This window comes from Maniola jurtina, chromosome 4, assembly GCF_905333055.1.
Source record: "Maniola jurtina chromosome 4, ilManJurt1.1, whole genome shotgun sequence".
Lineage (NCBI taxonomy): Eukaryota > Metazoa > Arthropoda > Insecta > Lepidoptera > Nymphalidae > Maniola > Maniola jurtina.
The window spans coordinates 4,029,326-4,053,482 of NC_060032.1; the positions used below are offsets into that span (position 1 = coordinate 4,029,326).

The following is a 24,157-nucleotide window of genomic DNA, read 5'->3' on the forward strand; positions in this document are numbered from 1 at the left end:
CTAAATTTAAGTAAAACGGTTGTGAGTTTATTGGTGTGAATATTATCTTGTATTCAGGACTCTGTTGTCTATTTAATAAATAATAAAAAGTATATTTTTAGTAATTTGCTTCGTAACATTCCATTATCAATTTACATATCATAATATTGTAAATACTTAAGAGTAATTTTATTTCAACTGAATGTAATAATACTTGATTACTTAACAGATTACCCTTGTGGTAACTCTAAATTTCACATTCCAGACTTCAATCGCTTTTTAGTCAAAGAAATACTATATTAATGTATTGATAAATGATTTTATTTCATTTTCCATGTACTTAAAACTTTATGATGTTATATAAATAACGAATTATGTATGAATTTTAACAGTAAAAAATAAATTCTATTCTACTATACTTACATTATATTTATTTCTAAAATATTGTTCTAGTCTTTTTAGTCTCGTGTACAAAATAATATGATCCTTTTGGAATGACAATATTATTAAAGGAATAAATAGTCTGTCTGTACCACCAAATTCTTAATAAGCAGTTGCGTTTACAGGGTTTACAGATTGTCATGACAGGAAATGAGATTATGAGAAATATGGACCCACCCCAGCTTCACACAGGTAGCTTTTAACAATTTTCGTAGGGATCTCTAATTTTTGAAAATAAAATGTAGCCTGTGTTGCTCAGGAACAATCAACTGGTGAAAGAATTTTCAAAATTGGTTCAGTAGTACCAGAGATTACCTCCTACAAACAAACTTCTCTAACTTTGCCTCTACAATATTAGTACTGAATACTGATAGATTATAACTTGGGTAAGCCTCTATGACTCGTGCACCACTGTTGATAAGGTAGTAGAAATGGTATCTCGTAATGGTTTTATAATATCATAGATGTTATGTTCATTGGCATATAAACTGTTCTCACAGGTAAGTAAGAAGACACAAAATATGCATCCGTGATTTATTCGAAAATGATACCAAACTTGGCCTTACAGCTTAACTGATATTGGTTAAAAATCAAGCCAAGGGCTCTCCCCACCCCAAAATTTGTATTAGAAATTTGGATGACTTCACTTCTTAAATGTTTCCCTGGATTCTAAGGCTCAATTCTACCAAAGGAAATCTCTTGTTCACAGCACGCTGTATTTGCCTTTTTTATTGTGTTCAGACAGGACTATAATTTTTTCTCAGCTTTATTTGTTTAGCCTAAATCCCTGTGACTATCACTAACATTCTATTTTATGAAACCTAGTAGAAAATTCCTGAAAAATAAAATTAATCTTCCAAGTTATCCATACTGATTGGTGACATTAATACTTTTATTCTGTTTGTACAAATGTACCATCCATCCCAATAGCCAGGCTGAGGCTAATAGTAGGTATAGTCCACTGATGGTGAAGTACTGGGCGGTTATCGGCAGCTTGATTGACTGGATGAGTATTAAAGTCAATAGAGACTGAAGACCTGTACCGATGAGGGTGTTGATGCCAAATATTAGGCCGAAGCAGCTCTCGTCGGTCAGTTGACTTGCTATTTTTGCACTGAAACAATTAAAAAAAATATTAAAAAGTTAAAAACATGTTTACAGCTGTTTTTGTAATAATAACCGAGACCTACATAAAATTAAGTACCTAAGTTTACTCTATAATATGGACCCCCACTTGAAGGATTTTCTACCTGACAGGTGAAACGGGTCAGTTATTTATTACCAATTGTGTTTTCTTTAAATGTGTTAAAATGATTGTTTTAAAGTTTAAATAAAACTATTTTTAAGTACAGACAAAAAGGATGCCTGCTTTCTTCTCGACACATCTTAGAATTACTTGGCGTAAGTATATGTAGTAGTATAGTGGAACAGCATGCCCATAACAATGTATCAAATTCAAATTATTTTTATTCAATTAAACTTTTACAAGTGCTTTTGAATCGTCAAAATAATCTACCACTGGTTCGGAATGCTGTTCCTACCGAGAAGAACCAGCAAGAAACTTGGCGGTTGCTCTTTTCAAATGTACAATTTACAATAATATGCCATACTGACTACTGTATACAAGCAATTGCAGCGCCGTGTATTGCTGGAGCGAATCAAATCCAGGCTTTTTTGTCATTTACATAATCTTCGACTGTATAATAAGCTTAACCGACATAAGACGTAAATACATTAGGCACATAGGTGCCCACGAATGTGGCAATTGCTTGTACAGAGAGCATGGGCATGGGGAGCCACGCTTTATAGTGAGTATACTAATGTGGCGCATAGTTACCTGGCTAGAGTGATCGTATAGTGGAACAGCATGCCCATAACGATGTATCCGACATAAGACGCAAATACATTAGGCACGTAGGTGCCCACGAACGTGGCCACTCCTTGTACAGCGGCCACGGGCGCTGGGAGCAAAGCTTTAGTGCAGCAAGAAGCTATGAAAGCCCCGAACGCACCCAGAAGAGTTAGTATCGCTTCTACTGCTCCATTATATGCTACCTAAAAAATATACCTGTCAATATATATTTTATATATAAAAAACACGCACCGAGGGCTCCGTACTCAGGTATTTTTTCTAACCTTTTGCACGATAAATCAAATAATTTTTTTTTATCGATAAATAAAAAAAGAATTATGCATAAAAAGAAATAAAAATATGTTTTAGAATTTACAGGTAAAGCCCTTTCATATGATACCCCACTTGGTATAGGTTCTCTTACTTTGAAAATACTAATTATATTATTTGTTCATGAACGCATTTTAATTTTTTTTGTCAAGTAAACACAAATTCACGGTTTTCAGGTTTTTTCCTTTACTTGTGCTATAAGACCTACGTTCTAGCCAAATTTCATGTTTCTAGGTCATCGGGAATTACCCTATAGGTTTTCTTGACAGACACGACAGACGGACAGACAGACATACAACAAAGTATCAAATCACTGAGTTAGCGAATCACCCTGCATTAGTGAGCTGTGGACGTCTGTCGGTTGATAACTGTTGATAATGATTTCTACTCACTGTCGAATCACTCTCGTCTTGCACTTGTTTCCAAAGTATCTGCATGTTAGTCTGTGCGAGGACGAACAACGCCAGGGCGACGGCGTAAAGCGCGGACCACGCGAGCACCTTAGGCCGCGTGTACGCTATGCGGGCGTGACGCGTTATCAAAAACGCCGCGTCTGTTACGTCCTTGCGTGTAGTGCGCTGTGTACAAGTGTTTTACGTACAGATATTTGATGTATATATAGCGCCGTGTTCTCTACCAGGGTAGAAAGAAAAACAAAAGAAATGAACACTAAAAAATATATATATTATAATTCACAATTTTAAGTTACAATTTGTAAACGTCAACATGATACAACGGGCTAGAGGCAACTAACGAATTACGCTACGTCGTGGCACGCGTAGTTTCTAAAATGATTACTCGCAGTGCCTCTACATCACACCACCCCAAATTTTTATCTTAATAAAAATTAAACAAATACAAATTTCCGCAACCTTAATTTTATTTCACAATATTCGTTCTTCATTTTTCGACAACCCTAGCAATGTTTCCGATCCGCTTACCCAACAAATCATAATTTAAACACGTCACCCAGTTAAAGTGTTCCTTTGATTCGATGCATGGTACATCTCTTAACACATTAATACTTGAGATGAGGTCACTAGAACTTGAGCGGGTGGCGACGGGGTCGCTGTGGCAAGTCCACTTACAATTGTTGCTATGCCCGCGCCATCCAGCCTACGTTGCACTCAACGCTTCGAATGTTTGTTACATTACATTTTACGTTTACACACTATCCAATAAATTATAACAATCGTCAACCACTCTAACACTCTCAATAATAAGGTTTAGTTATGACTTCTAATAAAAAATAATACATGAATAAAATAAAAAATAATATATGCGGATCGGGGCCATTTTACAATACTTATTTCATAATACTCATTTGCTTAATTGCTAGTTACTACTCGAATTATTCTACTGATACTTAACGGGCGTTTTGCTGACTCTCCCACTCCGAGTAGTACGGATTGTATGAGTCGGCAAAACGTCATCGTCGCTAAATCTACATTTTTTCTTACATGTCGTTTCATCCGGCGTTTGTTGTGGATTTTTGATATCCAGGACAAAAGCCGGTTTCAACCTGTCAATTGAAATAAGTGCTTGTCTATTGGGTAACTGTACTAAGTATGCTTTTTCCAACCGCTTTATGACGTCATAGGGACCGTCATACGGTGGTTGCAGACACTTACGCATTACATCGTTTCTAACAAAAACTTTTTTACAGTCTTTTAAGGCAGGGTGCACAAAAATAGTTCGAGAGTCTCTCTGTGTCTCGGGTTTCGGTCTTAAATTACTAATTACCTGTTTCAACTGCTTTAGGTACTCCTCACCGTCCGTTATCTTACTATCCGATGGTTCGAAAAATTCTCCAGGGAGCCTCAGAGTTCGCCCAAAGGTTAATTCCGCGGCACTTACCCCTGTGTCACTGCGTGGTGCTGCACGTAGTCCCATCATAATGGTGTGCATTTCTTCAACCCACGATCTATTGTCCTTTAATCTCGCCATTAAGGCGGCCTTAAAACTACGATGCCATCGTTCGATCATGCCATTACTTTGTGGATGGTACGGTGTCGTCCTAAACTTATGAACCCCTAAATATTTCATTAACTGTCTAAAGAGACTGCTTTCAAACTGCTTTCCCTGATCTGAGCTCAAATTAATAAAACACCCATGTCTAGTAATCCATCCTTCATACACGAGTTTGGCTACTGTCTTCGCACAAATATCTTTAATTGGAAATGCTTCCGGCCAACCCGTTTCTCTATCTATCATTGTAAGACAATACCTGTAGCCTTCCTCTGAAATAGTGAATGGACCTGTAATGTCAATGTGTAAATGACACATTCTATCTACTTTTGCAAATTGCCCTAAAGGTGACATAGTGTGTCTGTGAACCTTTGCTTTTTGACACTCTATGCACGACCTAGCCCAAATACCTATATCTTTATTCATCCCAGGCCAAAAATAATTATTAGTTACCATTTTCCTTGTTGTTCTAATGCCAGGATGGCTTAGGTTATGTATTGTTTCGTATGCGATACGCCTAAACTGTTTTGGTAAGTAAGGTCTAGCCTTATCGCCTCGCAAGTTACAAACAATGGGCTTATTTACACTCGGCAAGTCAATTTTTATTAGTCTCGTGTTACCGTTTTTTGTTCCTAGCAATTCTGTGAGCTCTTTGTCGTTCGCTTGTGCAATAGCCACTTCTGTGAAGTCAAGTACTGACGGGCACGAAATTGTTTCAACGCGCGATAACGCGTCCGCGGGCGCGTTCTCTTCGCCTTTTGTATAGCGTATATCCGTCGTGAACTCACTAATAAATAATAACTGACGGGTCCTTCGCGGCGTTTCTTTACTACTACTTAGCTTTTTAAACGCAAACGTTAACGGCTTATGATCTGTATACAAAACGAGATCTCTACCTTCGAACATGTTCCTAAAATATTGCACTGACAAATAAAGTGAAAGTAACTCCCTGTCGTAGGTACTGTACTTTTGTTGCGTGTCAGTCAATTTTTTCGAAAAATAACCTAACGGAACCCATTCGTTATTTACTCTCTGTTGCAATGTGCCTCCAACACAACTATTTGACGCGTCTGCCATTATAGCAAGCACTTGACCTGTTATCGGATACGCTAACAAAGCAGCGTTCTGTAAATTCAACTTGCATTGTTCGAAAGCTTGAACAGCACTTTCTGTCCACACTATACTACTTTTGTCACGTTTCTTTGCTCCGTGAAGATACTTATTTAATTCAGCTTGATATTCGGCTGCCTGACGCAAATGACTTCTATAGAAATTTACCATGCCTAGAAATCTACGAAGTTCCTCTACCGTTTTCGGTCTGGGAAAGTCTACAATTGCTTGGACCTTGCTTGGCAACGGCCTTAAACCACTGGCTGACACCTCATGACCCAAAAACTCAACTTTATCTTGTGAAAACGCACACTTTGCTAAATTAATAGTTAACCCAACTTGTTGTAGTCTTTCAAAAACGGTCTCTAAATGTTTTTCGTGAAGCGAACTATTTTCGCTAGCTATTATTAAATCATCTAAATACGAAAAAACAAATTCTGCTTTATAATTTGCGCAATCCGGGTTATTTTGTTGAAAATTTGCCTCTAAATCCTGTAAAACATAATTATTCATGAAACGTTGAAATGTTTGTGCTGCGTTTCTTAAACCGAAAGACATACATGGCCATTCAAATAAACCAAAAGGTGTAATGATAGCTGTTTTCTCCACGTCATCCTCTGCTATCGGAATAAAGTGATACGCTCGGTTAATATCAATCCTGCTAAATACTTTCTTATCGGCTAAAATAAACGTAAAATCCTTTATGTGAGGAATTGGGTATCTATCAGGCTTCGTAATTGCATTCAGCGCTCTATAGTCTCCACACGGCCTTATATTACCATCTTTTTTAGGTACAACGTGTAGAGGACTCGCCCACGCACTCTTTGACGGGCGGCAAATACCCATTTCCTGCATAAGGCGAAATTCTTCTCTTACCTTTTTAAATCGGTCCGGCGGCAGCGGCCTTGGGCGCGCATGCACCGGAGGACCTGAAGTCTCGATGTGGTGTCTTACGTTGTGACGTGGTGGTTCTTTGAACGTCGCTGGCTTAGTTAATTCCGGGAACCTACTTAGAAGAGAATAACATGGATGCGACTCGGCTATAGTAAAAATAGATGAATGCTCCGAGTTTACTATAGTGGAAATTACATACATGTTAGTCTCTTGATCTAACAATCGTCTGTTTCTTAAGTCTACTAACAAATTATACTTAGCTAAAAAATCCGCTCCTAAAATGGGTTGTTTAACGTCGGCTATTACAAAAGTCCACTTAAACGCACGACGCAATCTTAAATTTAACACTAGAGTCTTTGTTCCGAAAGTTTGTATTTCACTACCATTCGCGGCATAAAGTTTGTATTTATTATTCATTGCACTGTCACACACTGATTTATAACTTTTAGGCAACACTGAAATGTTCGCACCTGTGTCTATTAAATAGCGTATGCCATTTTCCTTATCCGTAATACATAAACGGTGGTTCCCTAATTCGACGCAGGTACCCACCGGTTCCACCTGCATCTTCACTAGTTTTCCTGCTTCGTATTCCAGGTGCACGGCTGTTCACAGCGATTAGCTCTCTGCCTGTATCTAAAATGATGCACGCAGAGCCAGTCCGGGCTATCCGGGGTACGTCTGGACCTGCTGTCCTCTCGTCCTCTGGAACGCGAACGACCACGGAACCTTCCGCGACCTCGCCTGCCTCGCCAACTGTCTCTGGACCTGTCCAGCTGGTCCAACCTCGCATGGATCCTGGCTATTTCAGCTGCCATCGACGCTAGATACGTGTCTTCATCCTTCACTACTGTCGTAGGTTGCGCCATTTTTAAAGTTTTTTAGTTTTTCACTTCCTACGTGTTAATTTGAGTTGCCCTAGCTTACGTTACTTTACTTTATTTTAATTAAGAAAATTAACACGCGCTACCCTGGTAGTTCAAAGTCCGAGTCACCAATGTACAAGTGTTTTACGTACAGATATTTGATGTATATATAGCGCCGTGTTCTCTACCAGGGTAGAAAGAAAAACAAAAGAAATGAACACTAAAAAATATATATATTATAATTCACAATTTTAAGTTACAATTTGTAAACGTCAACATGATACAACGGGCTAGAGGCAACTAACGAATTACGCTACGTCGTGGCACGCGTAGTTTCTAAAATGATTACTCGCAGTGCCTCTACACGCTGTAAGGAAAGGTACTTATGGATATTCATTTCTTGTTCAGACGTTTCATTTCAAGTAGAATGCCGAAAGAAAGACAAAAATGAATAAAAAAAACAATCAAATCAAATGCCAGTCGAACTCGCACACGTAGGGCTCCATACCATCGAAGAAGATATACCACTTTTATGTTCAATACTGCAAATTAATGACGGACAGCGCCAATATATGTGATTTAGTACCTTACCACAAAATAAGTTAATAACTTAATGAGCTAATCTGTTAATGATCTAATCCCTTAATGAGCTAATCTCTTAATGAGCTAATTACTTAGCGAGCTTATCTCTTAATGACGGAATCCCTTAATGAGGTAATCTCCTAATGAAGTAATTACTTAATGTGCTAGTCTCTTAATGACCTAATCCCTTAATGAGCTAATTTCCTAATGAGCTAATCTGTTGATGACCTTATCCTTTAATGAGCTGATTTTCTAATGAGCTAATCTGTTGATGACCTTATCCCTTAATGAGCTGATTTACTAATGAGTTAATCCCTTAATGGGCTAATTTCCTAATGAGCTAATCTGTTGATGACCTAATCCCTTAATGAGCTGATTTCTTAATGAGCTAATTACTTAACGAGCTAATCTCTTAATGACCGAATCCCTTAATGAGGTAATTTCCTAATGAGATAATATGTTGATGACCTTAAAATTACGATTTATAAAATAGTTTGTAAGCTTTGATTAAAACAAACAAACATTTTTTGGGGTTTTCTTTTACGGTTTATTGCAATGTTCTAGCTCGGAAAAGAAATAATATATCATACTCCCGAAATATGATGTTCATAATTATGTGTACGGAACTCTAAAAGATCGAGGCCCGACTCGCACTTGGCCGGTTTTTTCCTTTACTTGTGCTGTGAAGATATTGCTACCTACCAAATTTCACGATTCTAGATCAACGGGAAGTATCTCATGTATAACTAGTATAACAAGTATCACAAGCGTGTGCAGTACCTTATTACTTGGACTGGATGGGGTTCTCTGTTTGTCTGTAGGAGCTATGTCAAGTTGCAGGGAAGGGCTGGAGCGTCGGTGAAAATATATCCCGTAAGGCACTGGAGGCAACCAGAATGCCCAGAAAGTGGCAAGAATTTGAGCTGAAAAGTTAATTTATGATAAATATCTATTTTTTTTCTTTCTTTTTTTTTTTCTTTACTCTGATTAGCCAATGTCAAGTTTGTAGTTATTTTCAAGTTATTGAATCTATACAAGTATGGAGTCCGTCTGCGCCGGCGCCCGCCGACATACGCGCGGCGCCCCTTTAGAGCGTTTCTCAGTCAGTTCCACCACCAAAAAACACAAAAACCATCCATCCACTCTTAACAAAAAAAAACACTCCAAACAAGCACAGCACGCGCGCCAGCAAATGCCATCACAGACGAAGTCCTTTTTTTTCTTTTCTTATTGCTTTACACAGATTAGCCAATGTCAAGTTAAATATCTATTACTAAACATAGAACAGTTCTGTAACTGACTAACATCGCGCTATCTAAACCAGTGACTCTATACCATACTCTATAGTCTATAACTTATCCGCCGAATAAGTTAGTATAGCGCTCTCTCTGTTACGTAATCCCATACAAAGGACAGACAAAAAATTCAGTGGGTGTTAACCATTTTGAGTCCCCAACCAATCACATACATGTTTTCAAAAAACATTCCAAATTCAATTCGAAAATGGTTATTCGAAATTCAATTCAATAGTTTCGTTGCACTTATAGATTGCACTTTATTGCGTGGCAACAAGACTTGCTATATTGATTGAGTAAAAAATATCATCTACAAAAATTGTATAAAATTGAAGATAAAGACTTACAGTGATTTCTTTGATACAAATAATATAATATATCTTTGATATAATTAATATAGATAAAAAAAAAACTGTAATTGATTGCAGATTCAAAGAGACTTATTGCTCTAGATAGATAGTTATTAAAATAACGACTTATGAGGTTTATGAGCAAGGTTATGGATGAATGCTTTCCTTTAAACTGAACATTAATTTGTTTTTAGATAATTTTATCAAGCAAGAAAGTTAGTAATGAAATAATATAAAATGATGCTTTGTTAATACCTACCTATCTGGAGACAAATCTGAAGTTTTTCTCTGAAATATACTTATACTGCAGTGCGATTGTGTAAAACTTGACGATGAAAATGGTATTCATTTGATGGCTTTAAACGTACGATTTCAGCTGTCAAACGGCAAATTCGAATTGTGTATGTTGTTCATAAATGGTTAGCGATTGGATGGTTATCATGGTTGATCATAATGGTTATTTTAGACGATGAGTGAACTATTTGATACCATTTGACAGCTTAATTCGAATTGTCTAACTTTTTTGAGCCATCGCTTATGTCAAATGATAGCGACGACTCGCGAGCCATGATTATCGTTGATCATTTAGATCATTTTTAGATAGTTTAGTGGTTTATGTACGTATTAAATTGATTTAAATATAATTTTCTAACTTTTGTAAGCTAATTCCAGGAAGTTATGATTTTAGCAGTCTATGTACCTAGGTGTTTACGTATTTAAGCAAGTATGTCCCGGTGTATGGTGCCTAAACTACTGCCAACTAGTTAAGAGTTTTATTTACTTAATTAATTGCTGTTTTAGTAAGTTTTCTGTTTCATCATAGTTTAAATTACCTTGTAAATATTTAGTGACGATGATTTTTCAATTAAATCTATTCATTTCATATATGGAAAGTTTTGTTTAATTTATAGGTCTTCCCTAGGTAGCTCTATATTTCAATAGGTACCTACTATAGGATAATGTAAGATATATACCTATAACGTAAGATAAGTATGCCAAGTGGGGTATCTTAAGAAAGATTTTTATTTCTTTTTATGCATGGTAGTTTTTGAGTTATCGTGCAAAATGTCAGAATAAAATACCCAAGTACCTATATGGACTCACACTTGGCCGATTTTTTCCTTTGCTTGTGCTATAACACTTACTTACCTGCCAAATTTCATGATTCTAGGTTAATGGAAAGTACCTTTGATACCTAAGATTTGGTTCCTTTTTCTTGACAGAAACGACAGACAGACAGACAACAAAGTGATCCTTATAAGTTCCTTTTGAGGTGCGAAACCCTAATAGGGTGTCTCTGAGAATTTTTTGCTATGGTATCAAGTATAAGATATCAAAATGAAAGAGGAGAAAATTCCGTTCATAAAATAAAAAGTATGTAAATTACTATACATATTTATTTAATTAAACATCTTTATTACTAACTACAATATTACAACTACATTATCCATGAATAGATACAAAACCAAGATTATGACCAACTCCTAGAAAAAAACTGTTAGGCTAAGATCAAATATACTGGAATATGTAGATGAATACATATATCTAGGACTAACAATATCACCAACAGATCAAACATCAAAAGAAGTAGAAAGAAAGAAATGCGTATTGCATTTCTGGAAAAGATACTAGTCTCTAAAGGAAATTATGAAAAACAAAGATAATACCATATCTGAAAAAGCCAAAGCATTCAATGTATGCAACCTTCCATGTCTGACTTATGACTACCAGACATGGGGTCTGACTGAGAAAACTTTAAGATTATTCAAAATATTATGGAGAGAAAGTATGCTTAAAATTAAAAAAAGAGTTAAAATCAGGCTCTCTACTATTAGAAACAGGACAAAAGTAAGGAATTTGTCAGTCACCATTAAAAAACTGAAGTGGTAATTAAAGAGCACGAGAGACAAGAGAAATAAGTGGACTTATGGAATGGTACCCAAGAACGGGAAAAAGATGAGGATGACATTTGAGAAAAAGCAGGAAATACATGGAGAAGAAAAGCCAAAGAAAGACTTATATGGAGAACCCTGGAGTTGCCTAAGGGCAAACTGAAAGAAGAGGAAAAAAAAAAACAAAACACCACTGTCAACAAATATATTATAATATACACAGCATTAACGTAATTTAATTCAATGGAATTCAGTGAATAAAGGCTTAACATATTATTATACAATATTACAAAATAATAAAAATACAGTGTACACTAATAACTAAAAAGCCATACTATAATATACTAAGTGACAGATGATTAGGTATGGTCTACTTACTAGGCAGATGCTATCTATATGCAGTTCTCACCACCCCTAGTTGCACTAGGTAACACAACTAAAGCCAAGTTGTGTTTAACATATTTTACTGTTTACTTATGACCATAGGAACATTTAAATATTTTACCTAATAAATACTTATAATATGCTAAAATGCTAAATATACGCAGCCAACTTTGTATTAAGAACTAGCATTATGTCTCACCTAAACATCATAATAAAAAATTACATTTTCATCATCACCAACCCATGACCGGTTTATTACCAAGCACAGCTTTCCTATTAGAAGGAGAAGGACTTAGCCATAATCCACCATGCTGGCCAAGTGCGGATTTGCAGACTCTACCCACCTTTGAGAACATTACAAAGAACTCTCAGCCATGCAGGTTGTTTACCTTCACCCTTAAAGCAAATGATATTCAATTGCCTAAAACTCACATAACTACAGTAAAAGGCTGGGATCGAACGCCCAACCTTAGGGAAGAAGTCTTAACGACTAGGCTATCATCGCTCTTAATCAAAGATTACTTATGAACATAGGAATTATTAAATTATTTATTTACCTAGTTAGTTCTTATATGCTAATGTCTTACTTAATATGAGAAAACTTAACACTCTGGGGTGTTTTATTACACCAAGTAGGGTTTTAAGGTTAAGGATAATATTTTCGCAATTTCTGCATCGCCTGTTCTGCAATCTCCACTTCCAAGCAGGTGCACTCGACCTTTATCGATTTCAAGGTGCTGTTCCTCCTTTGTGTTATTGTGCTTGGGTTGTTTCTGGAATTATTAAAATTTAAGATTGTTATTTCTATGTGAGTGGTACCAATATCTCTTATTTGTAAGTAAAACATTACGAGGAAATCTACACTGCGATAACTACTGCAACTTTTTTCAGCTCTCACTTTAAAGCTCATAAAACCGGTAATTTCTATTATTTAAGAATTTTAGTTTGCGCTATCAAGATGAATCTAGTGACGTATTTATCAAAATCGGTTGAGCCGTTGAGTAGTTACGAGCGGACATAGAAACGGACGTACATACAAATCAAACACATAACCCTCCTTTGAGCTTCGCCGCAGTCGGATAAAGTAGTGTGGTGTAACTTACGTTCTTGTCAATTTCACATAGCAAACGCTCCACTGGTTAATGTTCACGGCTTTCCACCGTTGTGCCGTCTTTGTGGCCTCATCTCCTATACTTGCTGACGTGCTGGCTGGCCAAGGCAAACCTCATGCCAATAGGGTCTACCAGAGACTTCTTCAGTGACGAGTGGAATGGAGACAAGCGAAAAAATGGTCGATACTAATAGTTGAGCGCCAGAAAGAATTTTGTTATTTGTATACCTAGCTTTTAATCACTTTTACTTGGATAATTAGGTAATTAGGTAGGTATTGTTGTTTTTATTTCGTAACTTGTCAGTTGTCACTTACAGCGACACTGACATCGATTTAACCCTAGACAATATAGAAAAACATAGGAAAATATAGGTCCACTAACGCCATCTATTGTTGAGAAGCAGTAAGCTCGAGTATTGTTCATTCTTTGCGTTTAGTTATTGATTTTGCATAACTGATAATAACGTTAGAATTCAATGTTGTAAGCTATGAAAGTAAATTTTTATGATAAAATATGATAAGTTAGCCTAAAAAGTTGCATTGTTTTATTATACATCTTAATTCTTAACAACATAAAAATTGAGTTTCACAAAATGCTATTTGTATAATAAAACGCAATTCTATGATACGTTTTTAAGCCACCGGTCACTTTTCGGTCTTTTTTTGATGGCCATTTTTACACAATTCGAATTGACGTTAGCGATCACATGACCAATCGTTTTAAATAATCATGATGGTCTAAACCTTACACAATCGCACTGCTGATCAGCAGTGCGATTGTGTAAAACTTGACGATGAAAATGGTATTCATTTGATGGCTTAAACTATACGATTTCAGCTGTCAAACGGCAAATTCGAATTGTGTATGTTGTTCATAAATGGTTAGCGATTGGATGGTTATCATGGTTGATCATAATGGTTATTTTAGACGATGAGTGAACTATTTGATACCATTTGACAGCTAATTCGAATTGTCTAACTTTTTTGAGCCATCGCTTATGTCAAATGATTGCGATGACTCGCGGGCCATGATTATCGTTGATCATTTAGACCATTTTAGATAGTTTAGTGGTTTATTTACGTATTAAATTGATTTAAATATAATTTTCTTACTTTTGTAAGCTAATTCCAGGAAGTTATGATTTTAGCAGTCTATGTACCTAGGTGTTTACGTATTTAAGCAAGTATGTCCCAGTGTATGGTGCCTAAAACTACTTAGCCAACTAGTTAAGAGTTTTATTTACTTAATTGCTGTTTTAGTTAGTTTTCTGTTTCATCATAGTTTAAATTACCTTGTGAATATATAGTGACGATGTTTTTTTCAATTAAATCTATTCATTTCATACATGGAAAGTTTTGTTTAATTTATAGGTCTTCCCTAGGTAGCCCTATATTTCAATAGGTACCTACTATAGGATAATGTAAGATATATTATACCTATAACGTAAGATAACTATGACAAGTGGGGTATCTTAAGAAAGGGTTTACCTACCTGTACGTATCATTCTAAAACAGATTTTTATTTCTTTTTATGCATGGTAGTTTATGATTTATCGTGCAAAATGTCAATAAAATAGCCAAGTACCTATATGGAACCCTCGGTGCGCGAGTCTGACTCACACTTGGCCGATTTTTTCCTTTGCTTGTGCTATAACACTTACCTGCCAAATTTCATGATTCTAGGTTAATGGAAAGTACCTTTGATACCTAAGATTTGGTTCCTTTTTCTTGACAGACACGACAGGCAGACAGACAACAAAATGATCCTTCTAAGTTCCTTTTGAGGTGCAAAACCCTAATAGGGTGTCTGAGAATTTTTTGCTATGGTATCAAGTAGGATATCAAAATGAAAGAGGAGAAAATTCTGTTCATAAAATAAAACGTATGTAAATTACTATACATATTTATTTACCTAATTAAACATCTTTATTACTAACTACAATATTACAACTACATTATCCATGAATAGAGACAAAACCAAGATTATGAACGACTCCCAGAAAAAAACTGTTAGGCTAAGATCAAATATACTGGAATATGTAGATGAATACATCATATATCTAGGACTAGCGACCCGCCCTGGCTTCTCATGGGTGGACATTTATTTTTTCTATTTTCCAGGATAAAATATAGCCTATACGGATTCGGAAGAATCCCTCTAAGTAATGGTAAAAGAAATTTTGAAATCAGTGCAGTAGTTTTTGAGCCTATTCAATACAAACATACAAAAATACAAAGGTTTCCTCTTTATAATATTAGTATAGAAGTATAGACTAACAATATCACCAACAGATCAAACATCAAAAGATGTAGAAAGAAGGAAATGCATATTGCATTTCTGGAAAGATACTAGTCTCTAAAGGAAATTATGAAAAACAAAGATAATACCATATCTGAAAAAGCCAAAGCATTCAATGTATGCAACCTTCCATGTCTGACTTATGACTACCAGACATGGGGTCTGACTGAGAAAACTAAGATTATTCAAAATAGTATAGAGAAAAGTATGCTTAAAAGTAAAAAAAAAGAGTTAAAATCAGGCTCTCTACTATTAGAAACAGGACAAAAGTAAGGGATTTGTCAGTCACCATTAAAAAACTGAAGTGGTAATTAAAGGGCACGAGAGACAAGAGAAATAAGTGGATGAAAGCACTTATGGAATGGTACCCAAGAACGGGAAAAAGATGAGGATGACATTTGAGAAAAAGCAGGAAATACATGGAGAAGAAAAGCCAAAGAAAGACTTATATGGAGAACCCTGGAGTTGCCCAAGGACAAACTGAAAGAAAAGGGGAAAAAAACAAAACACCACTGTCAACAAATATATTATAATATACAGAGCATTAACGTAATTTAATTCAATGGAATTCAGTGAATAAAGGCTTAACATATTATTATACAATATTACAAAATAATAAAAATACAGTGTACACTAATAACTAAAAAGCGATACTATAATATACTAAGTGACAGATGATTAGGTATGGTCTACTTACTAGGCAGATGCTATCTATATGCAGTTCTCACACCCCTAGTAGCACTAGGTACCTAGTAGTCTGGCTTTAGTTGTGTTTAACATATTTAACTGTTTACTTATGACCATAGGAACATTGAAATATTTTACCTAATAAATACTTATAATATGCTAAAATGCTAAATATACGCAGCCAACTTTGTATTAAGAACTAGCATTATGTCTCACCTAAACATCATAATAAAAAATTACATTTTCATCATCACCAACCCATGACCGGTTTATTACCAAGCACAGCTTTCCTATTAGAAGGAGAAGGCCATAATCCACCATGCTGGCCAAGTGCGGATTTGCAGACTCTACACACCTTTGAGAACATTACAAAGAACTCTCAGCCATGCAGGTTGTTTACCTTCACCGTTAAAGCAAATGATATATTCAATTGCCTAAAAATCACATAACTACAGTAAAAGGCCGGGATCGAACACCCAACCTTGGGGAAGAAGTCTTAAGGACTAGGCTATCATCGCTCTTAATCAAAGATTACTTATGAACATAGGAATTATTAAATTATTTATTTACCTAGTTAGTTCTTATATGCTAATGTCTTAATATGAGAAAACTTAACACTCTGGGGTGTTTTATTACACCAAGTAGGGTTTTAAGGTTAAGGATAATATTTTCGCAATTTCTGCATCGCCTGTTCTGCAATCTCCACTTCCAAGCAGGTGCACTCGACCTTTATCGATTTCAAGGTGCTGCTCCTCCTTTGTGTTATTGTGCTTGGGTTGTTTCTGGAATTATTAAAATTTAAGATTGTTATTTCTATGTGAGTGGTACCAATATCTCTTATTTGTAAGTAAAACAATATGAGGAAATCTACACTGCGATAACTACTGCAACTTTTTTCAGCTCTCACTTTAAAGCTCATAAAACTGGTAAGTAATATCTATTTTTTAAGAATTTTAGTTTGCACTATCAAGATGAATCTAGTGACGTATCATTTATCAAAATCGGTTGAGCCGTTGAGTAGTTACGAGCGGACATAGAAACGGACGTACATACAAGTCAAACACATAACCCTCCTTTGAGCTTCGCCGCAGTCGGATAGGTGATAAAACTTATTAAGTAGTGTGTTGTAACTTACGTTCTTGTCAATTTCACATAGCAAACGCTCCACTGTTAATGTTCACGGCTTTCCATCCTTGTGCCGTCTTTGACCTTTGTGGGTTCATCTCCTATACTTGCTGACGTGCTGGCTGGCCAAGGCAAACCTCATGCCAATAGGGTCTACCAGAGACTTCTTCAGTGACGAGTGGAATGGAGACAAGCGAAAAAATGGTCGATACTAATAGTTGAGCGCCAGAAAGAATTTTGTTATTTGTATACCTAGCTTTTAATCACTTTTATTTGGATAATTAGGTAATTAGGTATTGTTATTTTTATTTCGTAACTTGTCAGTTGTCACTTACAGCGACACTGACATCGATTTAACCCTAGACAATATAGAAAAACATAGGAAAATATAGGTCCACTAACGCCATCTATTGTTGAGAAGCAGTAAGCTCGAGTATTGTTCATTCTTTGCGTTTAGTTATTGATTTTGCATAACTGATAATAACGTTAGAATTCAATGTTATAAGCTATGAAAGTAAATTTTTATGATAAAATATCATAAGTTAGCCTAAAAAGTTGCATTGTTTTTATATACATCTTAATTCATATCAACATAAAAATTGAGTTTTAAAAATGCTATTGGTATAATAAAACGCAATTCTATGATACGTTTTTAAGCCACCGGTCACTTTTCGGTCTTCATTTGATGGCCATTTTTACACAATTCGAATTGACGTTAGCGATCATATGACCAATCGTTTTGAATAATCATGATGGTCTAAACCTTACACAATCGCACTGCTGAACTGAACTGATATTTTTGTTTTTATTTATAAAATTAGTAGATTAAGTTAATTATAATTATTTTCATTATTACCTCCTGTTTAGGAGCTATAATTTCTTAAAATTAAATGTGATCAGTCATTCTTATTAAACAGTTTGTCCTACAATAATTGTGTCACACAGAAAAGGTTTTCATCATGCAGGTATCATTTTTAATTTAAGCGTTAATTTGTGAACCTGCTTTTGGTATACCGAAATAGAATAAATAAAAAATAAATTAAAATAACTAAATTTAGAATTCTGCCAATTTTCATTTTAATATTGCTAAGTTGCGATCAGAATCAGTACCGAATGTTTTTTATATGTAAAGATGTAGGTATCGAGTGTTACAGCTTCAACGAATCAATTATATTTACGCTGTACGTATCTAATTACACTTATGTAATAGGCGAGATTCCATAGATAAGGGTTCCGTATCTCAAAAGGAAAAGGGAACCCTTATAGGATCACTTTGTTGTAGGTCTGTCTGTCCGTTTCTCGTGTCTGTCAAGAAAACCTATAGGGTATTTCCCGTTAACCTAGAATCATAAAACTTGGCATTAGGTAGGTCTTATAGCACAAGTAAAGGAAAAAATCCGAATACCGTGAATTTGTGGCTATATTACAAAAAAAAATTTAAATCACGAAAAAATTAATTTACTAAATCACATATAGATGGCGCAGTCCGTTATTAACTTGCATGTTCTACATAAAAGTATTAAGTGTACCTTGTACGATATGGTACGGAACCCTTCGTGTGCGAGTCCACTCGCACTTGGCCGGTATTTCAATCTATCTATATTCACGTTTTATTTAATTTGATTACTGTGACAGAAGAGTGACTGAGTGCGCAAGAGTCGATTTGAATACGTAAAAGTCAAATAAGCTTGCAAATTCCAACTCTGAATAAGCGATCATTTTTCATTTTTAGTAGCGCGTAATGTGGGAGCCAAACATGCCTTTATTTATTTTACGTAACTAACATGGAACAAATCGGTCAAAAAAAAACGGTCAAGTGCGAGTCGGACTCGCACACGAAGGGTTCCGTATCGTCATACAAGAAATAACACTTTCTATTTTTTTTTAATTTTCATGGCGACCGTTTTCTTCTAAATCTTTATTATTTGTTGTTATAACGGCAATAGAAATACACATTCTGTTAAAATTCTCAATTACTGTTCATAAGATAGGAACAGCCCGTAGATGGACGGATGGATTTTGACAGGTCACCTTTTCGCATTTATAATACTAGCTGACGCCCGCGACTGCGTCCGCATTGATTTAGGTTTTTCAAAATCCCTCAGGAAATCTTCGATTTTCCGGGATAAAGTAGCCTATGTGTTAATCAAGAGTATAATCTATCTCCATTCCGATTTTCAGCCAAATCAGTTCAGTAGTTTTTGCGTGAAAGAGTAACAAACATACACACAAACTTTCGCCTGTATAATATTAAGTGTGATTAGTATTGGTAATAGACTTACCAACTAAAGTAATGTAGTTGAGATCACGATAGTTCATAAGATTGAAATGCGTAAGCAGCTGCGAGCTGACGCCGGACAGAAAGCGTCCGGTCAATGCCGCTATCCGCGTGTATGAAGATACCAATGGATACTTGTCAGGATCCACCTGCAATACAAGTAACAAATAACTTTTAAACAAAAAAATCAAAAGCTTAATTTGATATAATCCCCTAAAAAAGGCAAATTTGTATAGTACAACATGCTGCATGCAACATTTCTGCATTGCTGTATGCAAATGCAAAGTGCATTGTAAGGTCTACATCTCCTGAGGATGCTCGTGTCGGAGCAAAACCTGCGTCGAGTGTGTTCTGGTGGATTGGTGTGGTGTTGTGTGGTGGTACCTGGGGCTCGCTTGGTGGCCGGCCTTTCCTGCAGGCTTAGCAGTGGGAGGGTGGGTGGTGCATGTTGTATAATCTTACCCGACCTTTAGATCTCTTTAGTGAAAACAATTTTGACAGCAATTTTTTTTTTTTTTTTTTTCAAAAAATTTTATTCAAGCGTGAGTTATAAAGGTATAATGCACAACTGAGTAGGTTCCAGCGGTAGTGGAGCGTTGCGGGAGGGGTGTGATGACGTGACGCGAATTGACTTTGACTAGACATCTCCTTTGTAGGAATGCACTATATCGATCGTGAGTGAGTTTATACTCCGACTTGTACTTGGCTGATTTTTGGGTGGCCTTGCCTACCTTTTTGAGGGCTCGATCCGCGCCTGGACGCGAGAGCTGTGTTTCGCTCACTTGTGACAACTGTCAACAGTGTCAACACACCCGCATTATCGCAGGAGCCTACTCAGTTCACGGCATTCCGAACCAGTGGTAGATTGTTTTGACGATTCAAAAGCACTTGTAAAAGTTTAATTGAATAAAAATAATTTGAATTTGAATTTGAGTTATGCACTATGCCTATAGTTAAGTAGATATATTGTAAATCTTACCTTTGCATATATGTAAGTCAGATACGCAACTTCTGTGGCCATGTAGAGACCGTAGAGAAATTGTGACACCTGCACCCATTGCACACTTGAAGTCCATAGCAGAACTGCATAAACTGATATTCCACTTAGGCCTGTAAATAGATGAATAATAAATTAATGTTACTATTTGATTTTCCAGGATTAAAAGTAACCTATGTCCGTCCCCATATATCCCCAGGATATATGCTAATTCTGTACCAAATTTTGTCAGAATCGGTTAAACTGCTGGGCCGTAAAAAGGTAGCAGACAGACAGACAGACACACTTTTGCATTTATAATATTACTAGATATTAGAATTTTAGATACGCGAGACAGTTAGACAAACTTGTAATATTTATAGCAGATAAAAGATCGATAAATCACATACTTGTATTAAATTCATTGTGAAGAATGACAACCTTGAAAATTAATTGCTACTATTAAAAGCAATTCAAATTGAGTTTATTTATTGCCTACATCTACTTAGTTATTTAAGCTATATACTGTAACTCTATGTACCTTCTGTTTGTAAGGTTTTTATTGCACAGTGCAAAGATTAATCTATATCTATAGTAATAAATAAAATTGTCTGTCTGTAATTTCGAAATAACTACCTCATATTAAGCTTGTATGGTTATTTGAACTGTGCTTACCATAACTGAATCACATGTTTTTAAAATTTTGTCTATCTTTCTGTTTGAACGGGCCAATTTTCGGAACAGCTGAACCGATTTTGACGGGATTTCACAGACAAGTAGAGGATTGTCCAGGGAGTAACAAAGGCTACTTTTTTAACCGACTTTCAAAAAGGGAGCTGTGTTTTTCTACCTATGTACACCGAAATCTCTGAGATTACTGACCCGATATGTGCAATTTTTTTTTAATCGATAGAAGAACTTTGTGACTTTGTTCCATAAAAAATTTGGATTCCAACTCTTCAATCCTGCAGGGCACCTGACCACCAAAACTGATGGGATTTAGAAACTGTTGGTTATAAATTGATATTGAAGGTCAAGTAAAATACTTAGTCATTGACCTCGAGGACCCAACTCCTCAACTCTGATGCTGTAAGAAATTGCATTCTTATATCCCACTGGATTTTAAAGGATCATCAGTTTAAATGTTTTTATGTGGTACAAAAACACATTGCATCCCAGGGACAGGCTATTACGGATAGGCTACTTTTATCCTGAGAAAGCAAAAGTTCCCACAGGATTTTTAAAAACCCAAATCCATGCGGGCGGAGCTGCGGGCATCAGCTAGTCTTGTAATAAAAGTACTATATTGGTCAAATCTAATCTGCATCCCTGCATTCATTTTCAGTCAGATTACCTCATAATAATACATCTATTATCTTTTAATCTAGTTAAAGTTAGTGAAACAGTTATCTTGCACATTTGTAGAGGTATTATTTTATGCAGCTATCTCTCTCTACAAGATAATGATAAGATATTGTTTGTTCAGACTGTTTGTTTTCTACATAAACTTGGAATTTTAAAAAGCTGTGTCTATGCAAAGTTGCAGGAATTTTTTATATGTATTTAATAAAATTTAACACATCCTATGCAAAATATAATAATTATACTTAACTACATTATTATGTAAGTCTTTTTGTCACACATAATATGTATTTTCTTAGATTATTTTGCTATCTTTATTTTTAGGGTTCCGTACCTCAAAAGGAATAATGGAACCCTTATAGGATCACTTTATAGTTTGTCTGTTTGTCTGTCTTTCGTGTTTGTCAAGAAAACCTTAAATATTGGTGTGTTTTAGGATCACTTGCCATAATGCAAGTTAGTGCTCAAACTATGTTTAAAGAGCACAGCATTAATTTGAAACAAATTATTTTAGAAATTATCCATCTTACCACAGCAAAAAAAAAAACAACTTATGCCTAAATTGAAGTTGAGTTTTCATGTGGGAACTCTGTCTGTTCAACACTTGTTTAAGTTTTTTGTGGTAAGGCTCTATAAATTTATTATTTTAATTAGTAGGGCTACAATATTTTTCTTACCTGAAAGAATAATCACTGGCTTGAATCTAAGAAAATCAGTGACCAAAAATACTAGTACGAGCAGACTCAAGTATGAGTATGTTCCCACAGGATAAATTTCTTGGTTCAACTGTTGCTCTGTAATATTGCGCCATTCTCCAGACAAGAATTCAGTAACGAATGGTTCTGATGGTCGAATCTCTCGTAATGTTCCAAATAAACATAGTATGAGAGTAACTTTTATCCAGTCTTGCATTTTTTTATTTTTCAGTGCAAGTGTAAGTCAAGAAAAACGTACGTATAAGATGGCATGGGAGCAACGTGCACCCTGTTACAGTATCACTGTGCAAATGTTTACGTAATAATATTGTTTTAGTCGGTAGGCACTCGGCAGCGTGCGTATCTTCATGTCAGTTTCAACTTTCAGACGTTGTTTACCATCTGTAAAAATAAATGAGTTCTTCTGATCATCATTACTTCTTTTTATGATACATTTTTTACATCTTAGCCTATGTAATAAAACAGCAGAGGTTATTGGTTAAACCAAGGGTTTTAAACGGTTTCCAGTTTCGACAGATTTTTCAATAAGTTACTTTTTATAAGTACCTACCGTAAAAACTATCCTTCCAGCCCTTCTTCTTGCCCTTGCGGTGAAAAATCATTTGTGATACATAAATTTTACATTGAATTATTATCACAAATTAATGATTAAAATTACTTTTTAATACAGTTGCTCAAAAAGTGGCGTATTGCAGGGACGTATAGCGTTCGGGATGTGGGCTATTACATACTCGTGCTTTTTCTTTACCTTTCCCGCACTCGTGCTTTTTCTTTCCCAACTGTCAAAATATTAAAAAGAAAAACCAACCATGAAGTTTTTACTAAAAAAATTCATAGAAGTTTTTATGATTCATGCAAATACGTATTTCTAATAAGAAGCTACTAATTTGTTTCAATATCAGATTTAATGATTTGATTGAATGAGTTTGGTTAGGTTTCATTTCATTTCATCTCATTAAATTTCATTTTCATTTCATATCAATAAAAAACTTCTACTAAAGACTTGGCTGTATGGGCATAGTTCCCTTTGCCTACCAGAATGGGTGAAGAAAAAAAAAAACTCTGCTTATACCTATTCTACGGTTGGCGCGATTTTTCAGAAATTTTCTTTGCGAGTTTAGTTGTTGGTTGCCTAAAATGAGTAATTTCGACCCTAGTTTTTTATATCTATTAACAATAAAGTTGTTTTAAATTAAATTAAATTAAGTTAGTTGAGTTTATTGTGTTTTTATTATTTTATTAAATTGCTTCATTTTTTCGCAACTGTATTAAAAATAGTCGTTCAGTACACGTGCGGAACCGTCATTGCAACTCGTTCCGACTGTCAACCCTCGCCTTCAGCTACGCCTCGGCTCGGGTAGACATTTGTCGGAACTCTTTGCAATGACAGCCTTTCCGCACTTGTAATGAAATATACTATTGTTTGTTTTGTCTTCAACTTCAGATGCCATACATAAACCAAGAGGTCGGACTTCGTCTGTGTTGGTGTTAGCTGGCGGGCGTGCTATGTCTTTTTGGAGTGTTTTTTTTTTTGTTAAAACTGACTGGAAAGCGCTCTAAGGGGGTGCCGTACGTATGTCGGCGAGCGCCAGCACAGACGGGGTCCATACTTGTATAGTTCAACTAACTTGTTACAAATAACTACAAACTTGACATTGGC

The 24,157-nt window shown here is 35.7% G+C and overlaps 1 protein-coding gene and 2 long non-coding RNA genes across 3 annotated transcripts; 1 reads left to right on the forward strand and 2 right to left on the reverse strand.

Annotated features, from left to right (window-relative positions):
- Positions 1-281: 281 nt before the first annotated feature.
- Positions 282-23,155, reverse strand: LOC123864653 (thiamine transporter 2-like). Its single transcript, XM_045905261.1, has 8 exons — positions 23,048-23,155; positions 22,459-22,878; positions 20,423-20,553; positions 19,448-19,592; positions 8,803-8,945; positions 2,995-3,180; positions 2,258-2,475; positions 282-1,534 (listed from the first exon to the last, which is right to left on the reverse strand). Exons 2-8 carry the CDS (start codon positions 22,691-22,693, stop codon positions 1,282-1,284), a joined length of 1,311 nt encoding a protein of 436 aa, XP_045761217.1. The 5' UTR covers positions 22,694-22,878; positions 23,048-23,155; the 3' UTR covers positions 282-1,281.
- On the forward strand, positions 11,053-16,543 carry LOC123864691. Its single transcript, XR_006795826.1, has 2 exons — positions 11,053-11,986; positions 16,099-16,543. It is a non-coding gene; the product is annotated as an uncharacterized LOC123864691 (long non-coding RNA).
- LOC123864687 lies at positions 11,751-13,816 on the reverse strand. Its single transcript, XR_006795822.1, has 2 exons — positions 13,047-13,816; positions 11,751-12,716 (listed from the first exon to the last, which is right to left on the reverse strand). It is a non-coding gene; the product is annotated as an uncharacterized LOC123864687 (long non-coding RNA).
- Positions 23,156-24,157: the final 1,002 nt, after the last annotated feature.